This window comes from Equus quagga, chromosome 2 (genome assembly GCF_021613505.1).
Source record: "Equus quagga isolate Etosha38 chromosome 2, UCLA_HA_Equagga_1.0, whole genome shotgun sequence".
Classification (NCBI taxonomy): domain Eukaryota; kingdom Metazoa; phylum Chordata; class Mammalia; order Perissodactyla; family Equidae; genus Equus; species Equus quagga.
The window spans coordinates 92154736-92174294 of NC_060268.1; the positions used below are offsets into that span (position 1 = coordinate 92154736).

A 19559-nucleotide genomic window follows, 5' to 3' on the forward strand; every position below is an offset into this window, starting at 1 on the left:
TTTATCTGGATCTCTGATTACCTTCTTCAGAGAAACTCCTATAAGTTAGTGGGGCAAAGGGAGTTAACTTTTGATTTTTAATAATTGTTTCTTAAATGACAGAAAATCAAAGCCTTCACCATCAGATTTTACTCCACTGAAAGGTTGGGGTGGCTTCCAACCAGTTCGATTCAACCATCCCAAATTCCCTTCTGCCTGCAGCCCGCACTCACGGCTGCGCACAGTCGCCCAAACGCCAGCCTCCTTCCCAGAAGCGAAACTTCACGACACGCCCCCGAAGCACCATCTCTTTAAATTTTAAAACAAGGGCCCGGGCCAATGAATGTCAAGTTTCTCTCGGAGCAGACCGCCCCGCCCACAGTCACACCCTCCACCAATCAAGAAGGGGCTTGCTCCACCGCCCTTCCAATCAGCGTCAAGGATGGAAGTTGCCCACGTAACACACGTAAGGCAAGCGACCAATAGGAGCTGACCTTGGGAGTTGGCTCCGCCAATGGCAGCAGCTCTTGAAGAGCGCGGGAGCGTTTCGAGCAGGGCCCCTGAGGGGAGCAGTGAATGGCGCCGGCTCCCTGAAGCCCGGGCCTAGGGGAGGGCGGCGCGCGGCGCCATGGCCTGCTGTCACAACGTGCTGCTGCTGCTGGACACCGCGGGGGGTGCCGCGGGCCGGAGCCCGGGCCGGCGGGCCGCCCTGCGCCTCCTCACGCACCTGAGCTGCCGGTTCGGCCTGGCCAGGGTCCGCTGGACCTTCAAGTTCTTCGACTCGCAGGGGGCGCGGGGCCGGCCGTCGCGCGCGTCTGACTTCCGCGAGCTGGGGGCGCGCTCCTGGGAGGACTTCGAGGCGGCGCTGGAGGCCAGGCTCGCAGCCGGCGCCCCCGGCGGCCACCTGCCGGGCCCGGCGCCCAGGGCCGCCCACACGCGCGGAGCCCTGACCGAGGCGCTGCTGGACTACCAGTGGGACCGACCCGAGCTCACGTCGCCCGCGAAGCCGGCGCTGCGCAGCCGCGGGAGGAGGCTGCTGGACGTGGAGGGCGAGGCCCGGGAGGCGGCGGGCGCGCTCGGGGGCTTCGCGCACGGGGTCTTCCTGCTGGCGCCCTGCCCGCACTCGCGGAGGGAGCTGCTGCAGTTCGTGGCCGGCAGCGAGGCCCAGGCGCAGCGCCCGCCGCCCGCCCCCGCGCAGGTCCTGGAGCAGCTGCTGCCCAGGAAGCTGCAGGAAGTCATGGGCGCCCGCAGGGTCACCCTGTACTGGGTGGACACCACCGAGCGGCCGCAGGTAGGTTGGCAGGGACCCCGAGCGGCGGCCCCAGACCCCCAGCGGGACCGGTGTGGATCCCTTCAGAGGGAAGGGCCTGTGGTCGCGAGCAGACGGCACACGCCGAGATCCGCAGGGCCCGGCACCTGCAGAGTCCACGCGGGCAGGGGGCTCTCACCCAGGCTTGACTTGGCCTCTGCGCGGCCCCGGGCCAACATCCTGGAGCCGCCCCCTTTTGTCCTGCGCCGATCGGGGGCCTGGAATGCGGGGCTCCCCTTCTGTGCCGGCCTAACCCTCTCCATCCTGGAAGGCTTTGCCCAGGTGGCCGCCACCCGTCCCCACCTCTGCGTCTCGTCCCCTCTGTGCTGCACGTCCCCCTTCCCCAGGATGTCCCAGCTGCGCCCATCTCTCGTCTTCCCTCTCGTCTCAGATACCTGGGCACCAGGTCTGACGTCTCTGCATCTCCTCCAGATGTGTACTGGACATGGTCCGTGTTGGGTAGATAATCGTTGACCTAATGAATCAATTCTTAGGTACCTCCAGTCCTAAAGGGCTGATTTGGGTTTTTCTTGAGACCATGCGGTCCCTGTTCCAGTTAAGTGCCGGGACAAGGATGTGTTTTTACCGTTTTCCTCCTGTCGCTCCATTTAGTCAACAGATACTCCTTGAGAAGCCACTACGTCGCGCGCCTACTGTGCGCTGTATCAGGTGCTGGGGATGTGGGGGTCAGCCCTCGTGGAGTGTACTTTTTAGGGGGTAAGGTAGATTAAACAGGTAAGATTGACAGAATGAACAGATAGGCAGATGTGTGATTTGGAAGGATGCTTCTTAGAGCCACGTAGGGGAAAGATTAGAGGCAGGACACAGACTTCAGAAGCTACAGTAAGAGTCCAGGCAAGAGATGACAAGGGCTTTGGCAGGAGCATGACGGGAGGACTGGGAAGATCTCTTTGGTCCCCATAGTCCCCTGGGGTGGGCACATCAGCGATGGTTCCATCATCCCCAGCTAGTGTTGTGTTGCGTTGTGTAGGACAGAATTATTTTTACTCATGTATCCTGGTTTTATATTCCTTCTGACTCTAACATTTTATGATTTATCCCCAGCGACTTGCATCACTTCTATTCCTTGACGAAAAAATAGGATCCAAGTGCTCTTTTCACTAAGTGGACACTTTCTTGAAGGCATATTATGTAGTAAATATATTCTTGGGCTGTAGAGTAATGGGGTGCTGGCATTACTTGTGATTGGGTTAAGAAATACGCTCATTGTGTGGTTTGATCCTTTAATGTAGGTACCAGCTTTCCTTTCTCCTGATTTCCCTTAGCTTCACTTATGAGTGCCTCCTTTACAGTAACCTGAGGTTCTTTGTAATTTTTATTCTAGTTGTGGGAGTCCCCAGACCACCTTGGGTACTGGACAATGTGTGAACTGCTCCACCACGTAGGAGGCACCATCTTGCCGGCCGACACTTTCAGCCAGGATGTCACTAAAGCTGGGGAGACACTGCCCAGCAGCGAAAGAAAGCTGTTGTGTGCGCCTCACCTCTCTTCCTGGATTTCAGCTCTGCCAGCTGACTCCACTTTAAACTGTTTGCTCTATAATTCTCCTGAGTATGAAGCTTCATTTCCATCGATGGAAGGAACGTTATTTCTCCCTGTCGAAGGTAGGAAAATAATATTTTGGGGAGTTTTTGGGTCATAGGTACATTCATTTCTTCAAGGTAGGCCCATGCTTTTTTTTTTTTTTTTTTTTGAGGAAGATTAGCCTTGACCTAACATCTGCTGCCAGTCCTCCTCTTTTTGCTGAGGAAGGCTGGCCCTGAGCTAACATCCGTGCCCATCTTCCTCTACTTTCTATGTGGGACACCTACCACAGCATGGCTTGCTAAGTGGTGCCATGTCTGCACCCAGGATCTGATCCAGCGAACCCCGGGCTGCTGAGAAGCGGAACGTGTGCACTTAACCACTGTGCTACTGGGCCGGCCCCAGACCCATGCTTTTAACTTCTTTAGAATTTCCAGCAGCCTAGGCACTCAATTAATGCTTGTAATTGAAAGAATTAAAAGATGTCTAGGGCTAGCCGGGTGGCATAATGGTTAAGTTCACGTGCCCCGCTTCAGTGGCCCAGGGTTCCTGAGTTCAGATCCCAGGTGCAGACGTACACCACTCATGAAGCCATGCTGCAGCAGTGACCCATATACAAAATAGAGGAAGATTGGCACAGATGTTAGCTCAGGGCCAATCTTCCTCACCAAGAAAAAAATGTCTAAGCAAAATCAGAAATACCACAAGAAAGGATTGAACTCTGGTGCACAACTGCCAGCCATATAAAAAGAACAAGTGAATGATTTTAGAGACTTTCCTAAGTGTTTGAAAAGAAGGATAGTTTTGTTCAAGTGCCTCAGCTAATAAGATTTCATTGCCTCACAGAAGAGATTAATAAACTGAAGACCACAGAGAAACAATGATTGACTAAGAGAAGAAATAAGAAATTAGTCAACAGAAGCTGAAAATGGTGCTTGTTACTGGGAAGAGCCAGCATGTTGGAACCTTCATAAATTTGATTTACCATGTGATTCACTATATAATGAATCTCATTTCTGAGCACATTATATACTCCTACAGAAGTAATAACTATGTAGGAATTTATGCATAAAACTATGTTATACATTATGTGCAGTTTAAGGACATTTCAAGAGTAGTTTTTTTTAAGCAGTTTCATTATACACAGTCTTTAGAGTTTAACCTCCTCAGAAGACACAATGCACTGTATTTTATGGATTTAAGAACCAGAGTCTTCTTTTTTGTAAGGAGTGAGTGTTGCTTGAATACTTATTTCTAAGTCATGATTATTGAGAACTTTGACATTGAGTCACGCCCTTGTAATTCCGTTCATATACAGCTTTTCCCGTTGAACGGAGTGAACTTGCTGGGCTAGCCTGTTGGCCATAGAAAGAGGTGAGAGCTAAGTGACAGCACTAGCACCTCAACGGACAATTTAATCTTTTCTTCTTACTGTTAAATCTATTTTTAATAACTATTTCTTATATTAGAACTTTAATATTCTCTATTTCTAATAGGCAAAGAGATTCAAGAAACATGGGCAGTCATCCTAGAGCCCTTGGCCATGCATCAGAGACATTTTCAGAAACCAGTCAGAATTTTTCTAAAAGGCACAGTGGCCCACTGGTTTCTCCCAATGAGCAGCACCGTGGGCACTGATAGCTGGATGCTGCACAGTCTGGAGGACAGATCAGCTCAGAGGGTGTTATTTCAGCAGCTGGTGAGCAGGCTGGCTGCTGATGAGTTATACCTGGTAGGTATCGTCTACGTGCTAAGTTATTCTTGTCCAATAAAACACTAGTAAAGCGAAATAAGTGCGCTTATGAAATGCCAAGCACTGCCCTACATGCTACAGGCATACCTTGTTTGATTGCATTTCACTTTATTGTGCTCACAGAAATTGCATTTTTTACAAGACCCTCCACCAGCAAAAAGATTATGACTCGCTGAAGGCTCAGCAGATGGTTGGCATTTTTTAAGCAATAAAGTATTTTTTTAATTAAAATATGTACTTTTTTAAAGATATAATGCTATTGCACACTTAAGAGACTACAGTACAGTGTAAACAAAACTTTTATATGCACTAGGAAACCCAAAAATTCATGAGACTCGCTTTATTGTGATAGTTGCTTTATTGCAGTGGTCTGGAACCGAACCCTCAATGTCCCTGAGGTATGCCTGTGTAGTCTCAGTGAAACTAATATGTTTTTGCAGATAACATTGTCTTCATCATAGCATCGTGACAGCAAAGCTCATTAGTGAAAAAACAGTTTATGAAATTGCATGTATCTTGAATCCAATTAAGTTAAATTATATTCACATAGGAAAAAACGCAGGGGGGCAAATGGAATGATTATGTTTGGGTGGTGAAGGGATGGGTGATTTCTCATTATTTTTTAAATGTCCTATTGTGTCTTCTGAAAGGAAACGCACAGATAACCCGGATTTGATTTAAAGGTGAGGGTTATTTTTAAACTTCCAGCACATTGCTCACCTTACTTTGTCTTGTGCCTTTGTAACTGCAGAAGGTGTCTATGTTCTGGATCCCATCGCAAAACGTTCTAGAGAAAAACTGGGTAGTCATCTGAACAGAAATTATTGTAAGAGTTGTTGCTCTGATGGAAAGAGCGCTGGGCCGGGGTATCAGGTGATCTGGATTAGGTCTCAGCTCTGCTGCCCACTGTGTGATCTGGGTACAGTCATGCGTCGCTTAATGATGGGCATACGTTCTGAGAAATGCATCGTTAGGCAATTTTGTCATTGTGTAAACGTCATAGAGTGCACTTATCCAAACCCAGCTGCTCTAGCCTACTGCACACCTAGGCTCCATGGTACTAATCTTATGGGACCACCATTGTGTGTGCAGTCTGTCATTGACCAACATGTTGTTATGCAGCGCATGACTAAATCTCTTACGTGGTGGTGTTGCCTCATGGTGAACACCATGGGTTTTGAAGTCAGACACATTGGGCTTCTGCATCGTACTAACTGGGTGACCTTAAACAGGTTACTTATTCCTCAGCCTCAATTCCCCCTCTGTAGAATGGGGATAATAATCATTTTTCCCTCAGAGTGGTGGTGAGGGTTCAGTGAGTTATAATAAGCACATAATAAGTACTTAGTAAATATTCTTGGTAACTTTAGGTTTTTCTTATTTGTAAATTAAGGGATTAGGACTATATGATCAGTAAATTCAATTCTAGCCCTAATACCCATCAAGTCTGTCTTTTCCACAGTTTTCTCTTTTATATTAGTAATTGTTAGGTAAACTGTCATTCTGTCTTTTTACTAAGCTGCATTCTCCTTTAGGCATATGACAACGCTATTCTCAACTAATTAGAACTTCTTCTCTAGGTTGCCAGTGTGGACCCTGGTGAAGGCTGGCCCCCCATCACTGGAGTTATTTCCCCCCTCTCTACCAATGCTGCAATTCTCACTGTGTTCCGCACAGAGGAGGCTGAATTTCAAAGACGTTTTCTCCAAACAGTTGTGGCAGAGAGCCCCCAGGACACAGCTTCCTTTTTTTCTGATGTTGTGGATGGAGTATTCAGTCAGATTCACAATTCACTTGAAGATCCTGCTACTTCTGGTAAGCTTCTGAATCAATAACTAACATAGACTGGACAGAGGTTTACAGTCTCTTCTGGCATCAGAACTTTTTTCTCACTGTGCTCTTAGTAGAACCCCAGTATGTTATAAAACAGATAAAAGCAAGCTACAATACTTCAGGCAGTTTAAATCATCGTTATTTATAGAAGTCTTTAAGCACTTCTGAGGAAACCAAAGCTTCTGTGAAACCAATTTGAAATTAAAGTCGTAAGATGAAACCTGGTTTGTTTTTTTGGAGGAAGATTAGTCATGAGCTAACATCTGCTGCCTAGCCTACTCTTTTTTTTTTTTTTTGCTGAGGAAGACTGGCCCTGAGCTAACATCTGTGCCCATCTTCCTCTACTTTGTGTGTGGGACGCCTGCCACGACATGGCTTGACAAGCGGTGTTGTAGGTCTGTACCTGGGATCCAAACCAGTGAACCCTGGGCCACTGAAGCGAAACGTGCGAACCTAACCACTGTGCCCCAGGCTGGCCCTTGAAACCTGGTTTTTAATATATTTAATAAAGACTGTGTGTAAAACTGTCATGATTTTTTATACCTTCTGATTTGTTGTATTGTTACTAATATAATACAAACCTTATTTATGCTAGGTGGCTATAAATGTAATCAATTTGATGTTTCTTCCATTCATTCATTTATTCAACAGATTTATTGAGGGCCTGCTATATGTCAGGCCCTCTTCTAGGTCCTGGGAATACATCAGAGAACAAAATAGACAAAGGTCTCTGTTCTCGTGAGCCTGTCATCTAGTCAGGGGAGATAAGACAATAAACTAAACAAGGAAATTATATAGTATATTTGAAAGTGAGAAGTGCTATGGTAATAAAGCAGGAGGGAATGGAGAGTGTTAAGGAGTGGGAGGGTGCAATTTTAAATAGGCCTTGTTGAAAAAGTAACGTTTGAGCAAAGGCTTGAAGGTAGTGATGGGGAGAGAACATTCCTGGTAGAGGCACCAGCGAGTGCCAAGGCTCTGGGAAGGTGTGTGTCTGGTGTGGTTGAGGCACAGCGAGGAAGCCTGTGTTTACGTTTTTGGAGTAGTATTTTTCATAGATGACATAGGCCGGTTGGAGCTGGTGGTGCAGATGAAGGAATGTTGTTAATGGTGCCACTTTGTATGTCCTTTGGAAGAATGTCAGTCCAAGGGAGGAGCAGGTGCTTGGACTCTCTGCCTTGGTTCTAATGCCTTTTTTCCTTTCCTTCCTCTCCCGTCTGTGCTCCTTTGTCCCTCTAGCTCCTCCTGTTCCGGAGTGGGCCCAGCAGGAGCTCAGCCAAACCGCTCCCTGGAGTGTGGCTGTCATGGAGAAGTGGTTTTCTTATTCTAACCTTAGTGGTGCCAGTTCAAATTTGATGGAGTCATTTTGGTAAGACTTATTTCTCTAGATAGTTTATTGAAATCAGCTCTCAGTTATCTGCATGTGTTGTTTTTTCTTTTAAAGATTGGCATCTGTGCTAACATCTGTTGCCAATCTTTTTTTTCCTTCTTCTCCCCAAAGCCCCCCAGTACATAGTTGTATGTTCTAGTTGTGCGTACTTCTGGTTGTGCTGTGTGGGACGCCGCCTAAGCATGGCTTCATGAGCGGTGCCTCGTCTGCGCCCAGGATCTGAACCAGCGAAACCCTGGGCCGCTGAAGCAGAGCACACGAACTTAACTACTCGGCCATGGGACGGCCCCTGTTTTTTTGAGGAAGATTAGCCCTGAGCTAACTACTGCCAATCTTCCTCTTTTTGCTAAGGAAGACTGGCCCTGAGCTAACATCCATGCCCATCTTCCTCTACTTTATACATGGGACGCCCGCCACAGCATGGCTTTTGCCAAGCGGTGCCATGTCCTCACCTGGGATCCGAACTGGCGAACCCGGACCGCCGAGAAGCAGAACGTGCGAACTTAACCACTGCACCACCAGGCCGGACCCTGTTTTTCTCTTTTAACAGACCATATTTTCTAGGTACAGTCGATTAATACTAAAAACTAAGTACAAATGGAGAGTATTATTTAATGGGTATGGAGTTTCAGTCTTAGAAGATAAAAAGAGTTCTGGAAATGGATGGAGGTGATGGTGGCACATTATGAATATACTTAATACCACTGAACTATGTACTTAAAAGTAGTTAAGGTGATAAATTGATGTTATGTTTATTTTGCCACAAGAAAAAAATTGGAAGAAATTAATTAACAAAAATAAAATGCTCTCATATTATGGATGTCAGAAGATATTTAGTATTCAACTCAGTAAAAAGGAAAAATAGCAAACTTGCATAATACAGCAATAAATGGTGGTGTGACAATTGGCTATCCAGAAGAAAAAAGATAGAGATTAGATTTCTACTTTATAGCATACACAATGATAAATTCCTAATAAATTAACAATCCGAATGTGAAAAACAAAACTTCAAAATTGTAAGAAGGAAAACAAGAGGAGATGAGGCTAGGAATGGATTTCTTAAATAAGGCATAAAAAATTCAAACCACGAAGGAACATCTATGACTATAATGAATTTTAGAATTTCTGAATGGTGAAAAAGACTATCTTAGACTCAGGTAGCTGTAATCTGTGCAACCAACAAAGGATTAGTGTCCAAGTTAGCACAGTGCTCCTAAAAATCAATTTAAAAAAAGACAAGTCATCCAATAGAAAACTGGGCAAAGAATGTGAATGAGCAATTCACATGAGGAAATTCAACAGAGCAGTAATTTGGAAAGATACTCAGTTCAGGCAAATGGAAATTAAAACCACAATAAGAGGGGCTGGCCCTGTGGCCGAGTGGTTAAGTTCGCATGCTCCACTTCAGCAGCCTGGGGTTTCTTTCATCAGTTTGGATCCTGGGCATGGACATGGCACCACTCATCAAGCCATGCTGAGGTGGCGTCCCACATAGCACAGCCAGAAGGACCTACAACTAGAATGTACAACCGTGTACTGGGGGGCTTTGGGGAGAAGGAAAAAAAAAAAGATTGGCAACAGATGTTAACTCAGGTGCCAATCTTAAAAACAAAACACACAATAGGAATAACCCACAAGATTCTGTTTTATACCTATTGGATTGTCAGAAACTAGCAAATCTGATAATTGAATTTAGGGAAATGAGAACACTTCGGATGATAGAAGTGTAAATAGTTACAACCATTTTAGAGAACAATTTGTATTCCTAGTAAAGCAGAAACTTTACATGCTCTTTATGACACCCAGCAATTCCACTTCTAGTGTCTATTAAATAAATTTTTGCACAAACACAAGGGGAACTATACTAGAATGTTCATTGCCAGTCATTTACAGTGAAAAAGTGGAAAGAAGTAGATACCCCTCAGCAGGGAAATGGATAAATTAACGGTGGTATAGTTATACAATAGAATATTGTATATAGATTAAACTCGGTATACATTCAGTAAAGCTGAATAAACTAGAGTAGTTATATGCACATGAAAATATGTTGAGTACAAACAGAAAATTGCGAAAGATGGTATTGTATGATATTTATGTAAAATTTACAACGTATAAGATAGTAATTGATGTTAGTTTCGTTACGTATGTATGTCTCTATAAATAAAATACACACAAACCTAAGAATACCTCTGGGAGGAAGGGATGAGAAAAGATTAGGTGGGGCTTTCTCTGTGTCTATAATGCTTAATTTCGTTAAAAAAAAGATCTGAAGCAGACATGGCAAACTGTCAACAAGTATTTAATCTTGGTGGGAGGTACATACTTGTCTATTTAATAATGCTTTCTCTAATATTCTGTGTATTCGAAAGGTTCGTAAGTTTTTTTTAAAATGGCAAGCCCTCCACCTGTTAAAGGACACACTAGCACATTTAGGGAAAATTAGTCTGCTTCAGACCTGCTGCATGTGTGACCCTGACAGCCCCAGCAGATTCAAGTAATGTCACCATAACCTTCTCCCACTTTTAAATCAGATATCAGATAATGGGAGAGAGTGAAATACAAATAATACATTTTGAAAGTTGTGCCATTTTTGTAATTACCTTAGTGACTGACATTTAGCTCTAGGTAGAAAAGCATTTAATGACTAATGTCCCCCTGCCCCATTTCCTCCTCTTCCCGTCAATCCCAAATTAGTTTGCTACAATGTGAAAGAATTATTCAGAAGTCCTTGTGATACTTACTACACTGTATTACATCATTTTTGCATATCATTTTGTTAAAATATATAGACACTGAGTGAAAAACAACTGTGGAAGCCCAGTAGTGAAATAGTTGCTGTAATTAGGCAAGTACCCTAGGACATGAAGAATCTTTTTAATAAAAGTCAACACTGTATGTAATGATTAGTAGTTTTTTGAACAGGTAGCTTCTGTCTCTGAGTTTTTTCAAATTATAAATGAGAGGAAAAACATTTTCCTTCCTGAGTAAATATATATGTATATTTTTGGGGGTGAGGAAGATTGGCCCTGAGATAACATCCCTTGCCAGTCTTTCTCTTTTTGCCTGAGGAAGATTGTCACTGAACGAACATCTATGCCACTCTTCCTCTCTTTTCTGTGTGGACGCCACCGCAGCATGGCTTGCTGAGTGGTGTGTGGGTCTGCCTGGGGTCCCAGCCCGTGAGCTCTGGGGCAGAAGGGGAACGTGTGTGAGCTTAACCACTACGCAACCCGGCTGCCCTGAGAAAATATATTTTTAAAGGCATCTTGTGGGTACATCTTTTGATTAGCTTTTAAAAGGATAATGAGTTTTGTTTGTTTTAAAGCATTTTGAAAAATCAGAATTTCATCTTTATACTAGACATCTTGACTTGTTCACAGGTTACTACAGGCTGCCTCGTCTAATAAGGAAGAGTCTTCCAAAACTGAAAGTGAATTAACACGTTGCCTCTCCGAGCTCTACCAGACAAAGTCTCGTGAAGAATCCACTGTGTCCAATCAGGACGAGAGCAAAAAGAAACGTATGCACATGGAAATGCTGTGTCTTAAGGCAGTCTTTTGAGACTGTATGTTTTAAAAGATTGGCATGCCCTAAAATGAGCTTGAAATGGTAACTGAATAAAGAAGGACAAATTCTTATATTTCAGATGTGAAAATAACTACATTATTACAATACTGATAAAAAAAATCACAATCCTACCTTCTTAATGAATGAACCATTTTCATCTTTAGTTATAAATTTAAATACAGCTTTGTTTGCTGCTTAAAAATATTTATTCATCTGCTACCTTGCTTTTTTAGTTACTGTTCCACCTCATCGCTTAACAAAATTTACAAAATTCTTACTTTGTTGAACATTTAGATTGTTTTCAGTTTTTAGCATTGTAAATAATACATCATGCATATGATTTATTCTCTGAGTGATTTCCTTAGCGTAAGTTTCCAGGAGCAAGTTACCATATCAAAAAGTGCAAAAAAGTAGTTCTTAATGCAGACTGCTGAATTGTCTTTCAGAAGAGTTATATGACAACTCTGACATTGGGAACACCAAAATGAGTCTGTTTGGCATTTGTCTTATGTAAAAATCATCTAATAACATTGACATGTTTAGTTCCTAGATTTCAGTTAAAAGAAGAGCTCTCTTTCTACCCTTGTTGTAGGTAGAAGGAGACTTAAGAACTGCCTAATTCAGCTCATTCTGAAGGATATACTTCTTTTCACTATTCTTTCACAGAATATTGTATTTGAGTTAAAGTAGTTCTTGAGTCTATAGAAGTAAAAGTTGTTTTACGTTTCTTCCCATGTCATTTTGATAGGAGGCGTCCCTCGTACTCCAGTGAGACAGAAGATGAACACCATGTGCCGTTCCTTAAAGATGCTGAATGTTGCGAGGCTGAACGTGAAGGCTCAGAAGTTACATCCAGATGGCAGTCCAGACGCAGCTGGGGAGAAAGGGATCCAAAAGACAGCTGGGGGAAGAACAGCAGACAAATTGGAAAACAGAGGAAGGACACTAAGAAGTTCCAAACCTAAAGGTATTCCTCAATTCCATAGCATTTTGGTGTCTAATTCTATGTTTACTCTTTTATACCCTCATATTTTTATAAATTTTAATCATATCCCTCAATGAACACTTATTGAATATCTGCATGCCCAAAAGTATGTTATGGGGAATACAATAAAAAGAAGATAATGTCCTCTTCTTAGATTTATGATCCAGCAACAAAGATAATAATAAGAACACATATATATTGATATATATGTAATATATATAATGAAGTAAAAAACTAATACATAAGAGAGCCGAGAGTTTACAAGAGAAAACGCTTGCTCATTTGGGAGTTAAAAACATACTAAGCATCACAAAAGAGGTCAGTCTTGGGCTGGAAAAGGCTGGGGAGACTTCTAAGGAGCCAGTCAGTGGAGCCCAGGTTAGACTCTGAAGAATGAGCCTAGTTTATATATGTGGAAGGTAAACAAACACATGGACCAAGAGAACAGATTAGTGGTTACCAGAGAGGAAGGGGGTTGGGGGATGGGTGAAAGGGGTAAAGGGGCACATATGTATGATGATGGATAAAAATTGGACTATTGGTGGTGGGCACAATGCAATCTGTGCAGAAACTGATAAAATGTAGACCTGAAATTCACAATGTTATAAACTGTTATGACCTCAATAAAATAACAAATAAATAAATAAATTCAAACCTGGCCTAAAAAAAAAAGAATGAGCAGAGTCCAGATGGCAGAAAGGTAAAACAGTGTGCTAGATGGGGGACTGGCATAAGCAAAGTCACAAAGAGGAGGAGCCAGGGCCTGGCCGTAGGATGAGTGGTTAAAGAAGTTTTATGCATTTATGAATAAAGGGGAAGTGTTTGTGAGTAATCTAGGGTGAGGTTATTGAGATCTTTCAAAGTTGGGCAGAATTATTTCATCCAGTAGCTTTTATTTTCCTATTTGTTCTCTTTTCTTTTTTGAAAATAGATTGAATTACAGTAAGTCTCTTATTTTGGGGGTACATTCTTAGCTCACACTGACAGTGCCAGTCCTATGGGATGACTGGTGACAATGGGTTATGAACTTTGGGCAAAAGTTGCATGATGTCATCTTTGAGTTCCTTTAAAAATTCTAGAGTGAAAGTTTTCTGCTCCTTTAACGATTTTTTTCCTGTGGAGTACTAGATCCATAGATGATAATCAGTTTGAGTGAGACAGCATCTTTAATGAGCTAGTAAAGGTAGAAGAATGTGGATGATACATCTAAGAGAGAGCAAAAATAACAGTATGTACTCAAGACGATGCGATATTAACAGTTTCGGGACTAGATTATTTCCAGAAATGTTCCTGCACAACAATGGTAAATTGATTTTTGACAAAGTTGCTCCAGTAGTTCAATGGGAAAAGGATAATCTTTTCAACAAATGGTGCTGGAACAACAGGACAAAAAATGGAAAAAAATGAACCTCGACCGTATACCTCTTAATAGTAATTGAAATTCTGCTCTATTTTTTCATTTCTTTGTTTTTAAAGATTGGCACCTGAGCTAATATCTGTTACTAATCTCTTTTTTTTCCGTCTCCCCAAAGCCTCCCAGTACATAGCTGTATATTCTAGTTGTAGGTCCTTCAGGCTCTGCTATGTGGGACACCGCCTCAGCATGGCCTGATGAGTGGTGCCATGTCTGTGCCCAGGATCCCAACTGGCAAAACCCTGGGCCACCAAAGTGGAGTGCGCAAACTTAACTATTTAGCCATGGGGCCTTCCCCTATTTTTTCATCTCTAATATTGTTTATTTTTGTCTTTCTCTCTTCTTTTTTTAATTGCTTGATCTTGATATAGATTTCTCTGTTTTATTGGCTTTTCAAAGAATTGTCTTTGTTTCTGTTGATCTTTTGGGTTTTTTCCCTATTTTATTCATTTATGTTATCTTTATTTTATCCTTTATTTTTTGCATTTGCTCTCTTGTGTTATTTCTTGTGTTGAACCCTTAGCTATTTGGTTTTTAATTTTTTGTCTTTAAAAGATAATTTAAGTCTGTAACTTTTCCTTTAAATACAAATTTAACTGCATTATACAAGTTTGCTATATTCCATTTTCACTGATACTCAGTTCTAAATATTTTCTAACATACATAATATAAGGGAGTGCTTTATTTTTTTAATTAGTTTTTAGTATTTTCGGACTGTGCACAGATGTACTCTGTAAGATAATGATTCTTTAATATTTGCTGAAACTCTGGTCTAATGTGTGGTCAAGTTTTGTTAATATTCCACATGTACTTGAAAATAATGTGTATATATATTCTCTTAATAGCTGGGTATTTGCTTCTTTGCATGTCCATTACCTCAAGTTCATTAATGTTTGAATATTCAACATTCTTATTTTTTTCTGCTTTTACCTATAACTGAGATATCGTGTTACAGTCTTTCACCATGTAGATTTGTCAAAATTCCCCTGCAGTTCTCCAACTTTTGCATTATATATTTTGAGGCTTTCTTGTAGGTTCATACAAGTTCAAAATTATTTATATCTTTCTTGTAATTATATCTTTTGTCAATGTGTAATGATAACTTTTTATTTATTCCTAATAACTTTATGCTTTAAAGTTTATTTTGCTTGTATTAATATAGCTACACCAGCTTTCCTTTCGTTAGTGTTTGGCTTAATATCTTTTTCTGTTCCCTTATTCCAATGTTGCTTTGTCATTGTGTTTTGGGTATAGTCTTTATAAATGCATACTTTTTTAATCTAATCTGACAGTTCCTATCTTTTAATCAGCAAGTGTTTTTGTAAGATAAATGTTTGTAATTCTGATTACTAATAAGCTTAGGTGTATTTTAGTGTCTTAGTTTGTGCTTCTCTTGGTTCTTTTCCTTTCTAGCAGGCCATGGGATTAATCAAGTTTTTTTTATTCCTCTTTTTCATTTCTTCTAGGTTTGGAGGTTATGTAGTTTATTTCTTTTCCATTAGTGGTTACCCTTAAATTTATAACATGTACACTTGTTTTGCAAAGCCTTAAAATTAATCACTGTCTCTGTGCTTTCTCACTCTTAACACTGTTGACGTTTTGGATCTCATGATTCTCTGTTGTGGGGCCGTCCTGTGCACTGTAGGATGTTTAGCAGCATGCCTGGCCTCTGCCCACCAGATACCAGTAACACCCCTCTGCTCACCAGTTGTGACGACTCAGTCAGCCAGACAGCCCCTGGAGGCAGAAATTCCCAGTTGACAGCCACTGCCTTAAATAATACAAGGACTTCGGCTCGGTGTGATGATCAATATGTCTTTGTTTTTCACAGATTTTAAAACTGAGGAGGAGCTACTGTCTTACATACATGAAAATTACCAAAAGACTGTGGCCACAGGAGAAATGAGGTTGTACTCAGGTGCTCAGAACATGATCTCGACCATTAAAGCGTTCCTCAAGGCCAGAGGTGCCGAGGAGTTAGAAGTAAGAGAGTCGGATCTTGTTTGTCATAGATGTAGTGCTTGGTTCTTGTTAGGGGCTTTGGTTCATGTGTCTGGGAAATGTCGGTTATGCAGTGTATGATTAAAAAATGATAAGATGAGCAAGGGGTGAGCACAGTTCCAGATCTTGGGAGGTGGACGTGGTGAACTGGAAGGGCAGAAATCAAGGAAACAGCTGGTGGGGGTGGTAATTACCTGTACTTCTCTTCCAAAGAAACCTCGACCTTCGTCCTAGCCGCATGAATTAAGCCGCTGGTTCTTAACTCTGGCTGCACTTTACAGTCACCTAGATCGTTTTTGTAAAATGCTGATGCCTGGCTCCCTCCAGAGCAACTGAAACAGATCTGTCAGGGTTGGGACCGGGGCATCTATATTTGCAAAAACTTCCTAGATGATTCTTCTGCACAGGAATGTTGCAAACCACTGTTTTAGACCATTTTGTCGTTTTTATTTGTGGTTGGTGGCGAAAGCCAGGCTCCTTCTCTAAAGCAGACAGGAGAGTTGTTTAGAGTACTTAGACTTCTCAATCACTACGTTCTGGGGTCTTCCTTTAAAGAAAGTTCAAATCTGCAGACTTGCTGTATCCATGCCCACTTACTCTCAAATACTTTTACCATGTTCTTTTTAAAGATATAAAAAAAGAATATTCATTTCACTATTTTTCATTCAAATGAAAGAAGGGGAAAATTTGTAAGGGAATTTACTTCCCTTCTTAGGCCATTAGTCAGCTGTGAAAGAAAGAATGATAAATAACTTAATATTCTCCTATGTAATAATTGTGTATTTTCAGATGAACTGCTTGAATCAAGTAAAAAATAACCTCTTAAAAACTAGCAAAAGTCTTCGACAGAATCTAGGAAAACTGGATAAAGAAGATAAAGTCAGAGAGTGAGTAAAGACTTTTTTTTTTTTGCCACACTATAAAGCAAAGCTCCAAGATGTGCTTGTATCAGTTTAAAATAGGTTGCCGATTGCTCGAAGAGGCTTTTGTGGCGGGTTCCTTATGCTCTTGTAATGTGCAGTTTGAGTCGCCTGTTGACCTAATAACCATGTCGTCATTTAGAGAAAGCACTGGTTCTTCTCCCTTTTGGTTCTTGCTTCTTATGTAAACAGATCTATGCTTAAGGAAGGAGCTTTCAGTTAAGCAGCACTTAAAGGAGAAATGACCGAGTCTCTTTTTCTCTCCAGGTGCCAGCTTCAGGTGTTTCTTCGTTTGGAGCTGTGCCTGCAGTGCCCTTCAGCACATGAAAGCATAGATGACATGGAGCGGATAGTGGAGGAGGCAAGTATACAGCCCAGTGCCGCTGGGGGTAGCCGTGGATGCTTTCAGCTTCCCTGCAGAGGGCAGGCGGCAATTTTCTAAAATCTCCTTCAGGTGGCAGATTTGCTGCGCATGGTGTGTTTAACTGAGGATTCGGCATACCTGGCAAAGTTTCTGGAGGAAATTTTGCGATTGTAAGTTTGATGCCTACTAATTTAACTTTAAAACTATTTTACCAAGAACTTACATATGTCTTCTTGTCTTAGAATTATGGAATTGTAAGGACTGTTTCTCATGCTGGATGAGGAAGGGAATAAGGAGGGTGGAATGGTGTTCCATATGTTCCATATTTAACCAATCTGTTCCACAGGTATATTGACTCTATCCCAAAGACACTCGGAAATCTTTACAACAGCCTAGGGTTTGCAATTCCTCCGAAGCTGGCTGGTGTCCTTCCTACGGATTTTTTCAGTGATGACTCCATGACACAGGAGAGCAAATCACCCCTTCCTTCTGTGCCTCTTCTGTCAAGTTCTCATAGATCACTGTCGGGTGGGACTGAATCTGACCAGCTAGAGGACCTTCGTACCAGATCAGCTAAGAAGAGAAGGTAGGAGCTCAAGGAATTAAAGAACTTACTTGCCCTGTTACCATTCTGCCAAGGGGCATGTTTAAACCGTAGTCCAGTTGTCTTTGTCTATAATTGATGGAATTAATAGTTGCCCTTATTTCTAAATCATAGAAGCCAGTTGTTGAAGTTCCTAACAAGGAGCATCTGACACTCTATATTATTCAAGGAATAGACAAGTATGTATTGTGTAGTCCACAGTGCCCTTCCTGACTGCTATGTGGGGCTCCAGGAACTAGGAGCCTTTCATGAGATAAGCTTAGGGTTTCAGCTTATTTTTTAAGTTTTTCTTGATTCTTCTCGTTGTTCATAACTAATTGAATCTATAGTAGTCACTTTAGAAATTCTGAGGTTGATTTGTTTTGCTGTAAATTCAGGCCAACCCCAAGATAACTTTTATTTAAATAATGTTTTATTTTAAACTCTAGTTCCATTCTACTTTAACTGCTTTGTAACCTGAATTGATTGTATGTTGACTGTTCTGTTTCTATTTTCAAAAGGAAAAATGCATTAATAAGACATAAAAGTATTGCAGACGTTTCACAGAATCTTCGACAAATTGAAATTCCCAAAGTATCCAAGAGAGCTACAAAAAATGTAAGTCATTTCCAGGAGACAAGAAATCACACTACCAGAGTTGTTCCTTAGGCATGAATTGATACAATAAACAACGAAAGGCAGTGTCTCTACTTTTAAGAAATGGACATTGGAGGATACAAAAATAAATGAGGTAGTTTTATGAATGTGTATACCACTGTAATCCAAGAAATAAAGAAATAGAAATTTGTTAAAGATTAACCATTTTCCCCTGAAGTGTGACAGTTAGAGATAATATAAAGAAAAACAGCAAGTAAAAGTCAGGAATAAATAAGTTAATTTAAAATCTTTAATGTAGGGACCAGCCTCATGGCATATGGTTAAGCTCGTGTGCTCCACTTCAGCAGGCCCAGATCCCGGGCACAGACCTACACACTGCTCATCAAGCCATGCTGTGGCGGTGTCCCACATAAAATAGAGGAGGAGTGGCACAGATGTTAGCTCAGCGACAATCTTCCTCACCGAAAAGAAGAAGATTGGTAACAGATGTTAGCTCAAGGCCAATTGCCTCTCCAAAAAAAAAAATAATTAAAAAAAAATTTAAAAATCTTTAATGTAGATAAGAAAACTTATAAAATAATAACTAACATAAGCAAAGAGACTTTGAAAAATAATGTACAATCATAATAGGACTTTGCGTACTGGAAAGTACTCTTCAGTACATATGGTTTACTTATGTAACAAATTTTTAAAAAAAAGGACTCTCAGGAAGCAAGAAGCAAGGTGGCGGTTGTTTTTCTATGGCAGTAGATGGAAAGACGAGGTTTTTATTGGTTGCAAAACAAAAAAGAAACTCAACTGGAGTCTATTCACTAAGTAGAATTAATGTTTTGCTAAGAAAGAAATGAAAAAAATGCTTTGAAACTTTTGAACTGCATGAATTATCTGAGAAGAGTTAAAATTCTTTGAGAACTAGCTTTGGAAACAATCATTACAATAGCGGTTCACTCTTGGTTTCTGGAGATTTATGGCTGTCTTTTGGAATTGGAGGTGGGATTTCTTTTTTTTTTCCTGAGGAAGATTAGCCCTGAGCTAACATCTGTACCAGTCTTCCTCCACTTTATATGTGGGTCACCGCCACAGAATGGCTGACAAGTGGTGTAGGTCTGCACCCAGGATCCAAACCCATGAACGCGGGCTACCAAAGCAGAGTGTGCCAAACCTAACCACTACACCACGGGGCTAGCCCTGGGATTTCTTTTAAAGAGTTAGTGTTGCTCATTATCGTAGTATACATTAGTAAGTATAAGTGCAGAAGATGCAGATCTTATGTATCTTGGACTCCTGATTGGAGACTGAAA

General features: G+C 41.7%; 1 protein-coding gene across 1 annotated transcript in view; it reads left to right on the forward strand.

Annotated features, from left to right (window-relative positions):
• The first annotated feature begins 607 nt into the window (after positions 1-607).
• The window catches only part of TICRR (TOPBP1 interacting checkpoint and replication regulator), a 37011-nt gene continuing 18059 nt past the window's right edge, over positions 608-19559 (forward strand). The window contains exons 1-13 of the mRNA XM_046650171.1: positions 608-1270; positions 2634-2913; positions 4330-4565; positions 6167-6401; positions 7656-7785; positions 11187-11326; positions 12122-12340; positions 15604-15755; positions 16563-16660; positions 16961-17054; positions 17148-17227; positions 17404-17643; positions 18162-18258. Coding sequence (XP_046506127.1) covers positions 608-1270; positions 2634-2913; positions 4330-4565; positions 6167-6401; positions 7656-7785; positions 11187-11326; positions 12122-12340; positions 15604-15755; positions 16563-16660; positions 16961-17054; positions 17148-17227; positions 17404-17643; positions 18162-18258 — 2664 coding nt within the window. The remainder of the gene's footprint in view (positions 1271-2633; positions 2914-4329; positions 4566-6166; positions 6402-7655; positions 7786-11186; positions 11327-12121; positions 12341-15603; positions 15756-16562; positions 16661-16960; positions 17055-17147; positions 17228-17403; positions 17644-18161; positions 18259-19559) is intronic.